Below are 1,383 nucleotides of genomic sequence, written 5' to 3'. Positions count from 1 at the left end.
TCATTTCAGCATCCTCCTCTCTGGTGTACAGGGTAAGTAGAGCAGTGATTGTTGGATGACGTTAAAAATGCTAATACCAAGAAGTGTGATATTCACTTCGTTTTGAAGGACGACGAGGTTCCACTTCCTTTGGAAGGTAAACTGAATTGAGAGTGATCAGAACTGGAAATGGACAAGTGAATGCGCAGCAAAGCCAATTTGCAGTCCCACTCCCAAAACCCACTGCTATTGTTTGTACTCGACCTAATAACTTACATGTGCACACATGAGTTACAGTGTCCCTCGCCTTGTTATCCAGCTGCGGAACCAGTATGTGCCGGCTCACCAAATTCGCATTCCATTCGCTGTCATCTTCTGTTGCCAGATATTTTTGTTTCTTTTACCCCATTTAAGGAGCGCATTTCATTCATTCCTTCTTCATTTAACATTTTTGAACAGAACATGAGCCTGATATACCGCTGTTGTTAGGGCGCGCTAGCATTTCAGCACTGGTCAGTGGACAGTACAATTCCTGCAGTTCGCCATTACTATCGCCAAGTGCAACCGGATACATAGAGAAAAGTGGAGGAAGTTAGTCGCATTTTAAGAGGGGTAGTCTTTTTTCCTTAAAATGTGGCATTATTCTCGGTCAAACATCCATACAACCTTTTCTCCATAACAAAGCAAATTACATTGACATCATGATAGGTTGATAAGAAAAGAATCCATATGTAGTAAATACTGTAAGCGCTGCAATTTTGGCTGGCAATCAAGAAAGTAACTGGGAGGAGGGCTTCATTCGCAGCCACACGGTTCATAAAATTACATTGTCGTGACTTGGAGTTTGGGCTTGTGAACTTGGGTCTTGTCGACCTCCTTCCCTTTTACTCATCCAAAGGCTGGTGAGTAAAGCTTTTGGTGTACGCATTCCGATTACCGATGTCGACGAATGAGGAAGCGAGGCCAAGGTGAGCACATAGAAGTTGGATCCACTGATACAATCCATCACTACTGTGTGGCAATGGCAGTCTGCAGAAAAGGCGAGTTGAATAGTCGACTTGGAGTTACTTACAAGTCTCCTGTGCCTTATATTGTGATACGATCTCAAAAGTGACTGTCATATGACAAACACTGGAACAGCTCTTTAACGCGGTAGCATAAAGATGTTGAGGTCTTAAGTAGTGACTCAGCGGTGGCCGTAGTGGTGGTAGTGCACTTCAGACGTGGTCAACAAACACAGATGATGCAGCCTCAACGCCTCAAAAGTTGGGTTAAAAAGATCTGTCTGTGGAAGAAGTTGCCAGCAGCAAGAGAAGGCTCTCATTTCCAGTACTTTTTTTTCGCTTTCACATGGAACTTTTGTTAGCACATATTTCGCAAAGGTGTGGTCCAAGAAAATATGCG

General features: G+C 43.5%; 1 protein-coding gene across 1 annotated transcript; it reads right to left on the bottom strand. All coding sequences in view use genetic code 11, as the record gives it.

Moving 5' to 3' along the window:
* On the bottom strand, positions 1-985 carry EGR_10476 (hypothetical protein; the record flags this gene model as incomplete). The annotated part of the gene is made up of 2 exons (XM_024499725.1): positions 1-141; positions 917-985. The coding sequence occupies 2 exons, from the start codon at positions 983-985 to the stop codon at positions 1-3; spliced, it is 210 nt and encodes a 69-aa protein (XP_024345854.1).
* Between the last annotated feature and the right edge of the window lie 398 nt (positions 986-1,383).

This window comes from Echinococcus granulosus (assembly GCF_000524195.1).
Source record: "Echinococcus granulosus chromosome Unknown EG_S00224, whole genome shotgun sequence".
Lineage (NCBI taxonomy): Eukaryota > Metazoa > Platyhelminthes > Cestoda > Cyclophyllidea > Taeniidae > Echinococcus > Echinococcus granulosus.
The sequence above is the reverse complement of the archived record's forward strand: the minus strand, read 5'-3'. Positions and strand labels throughout refer to the sequence as shown.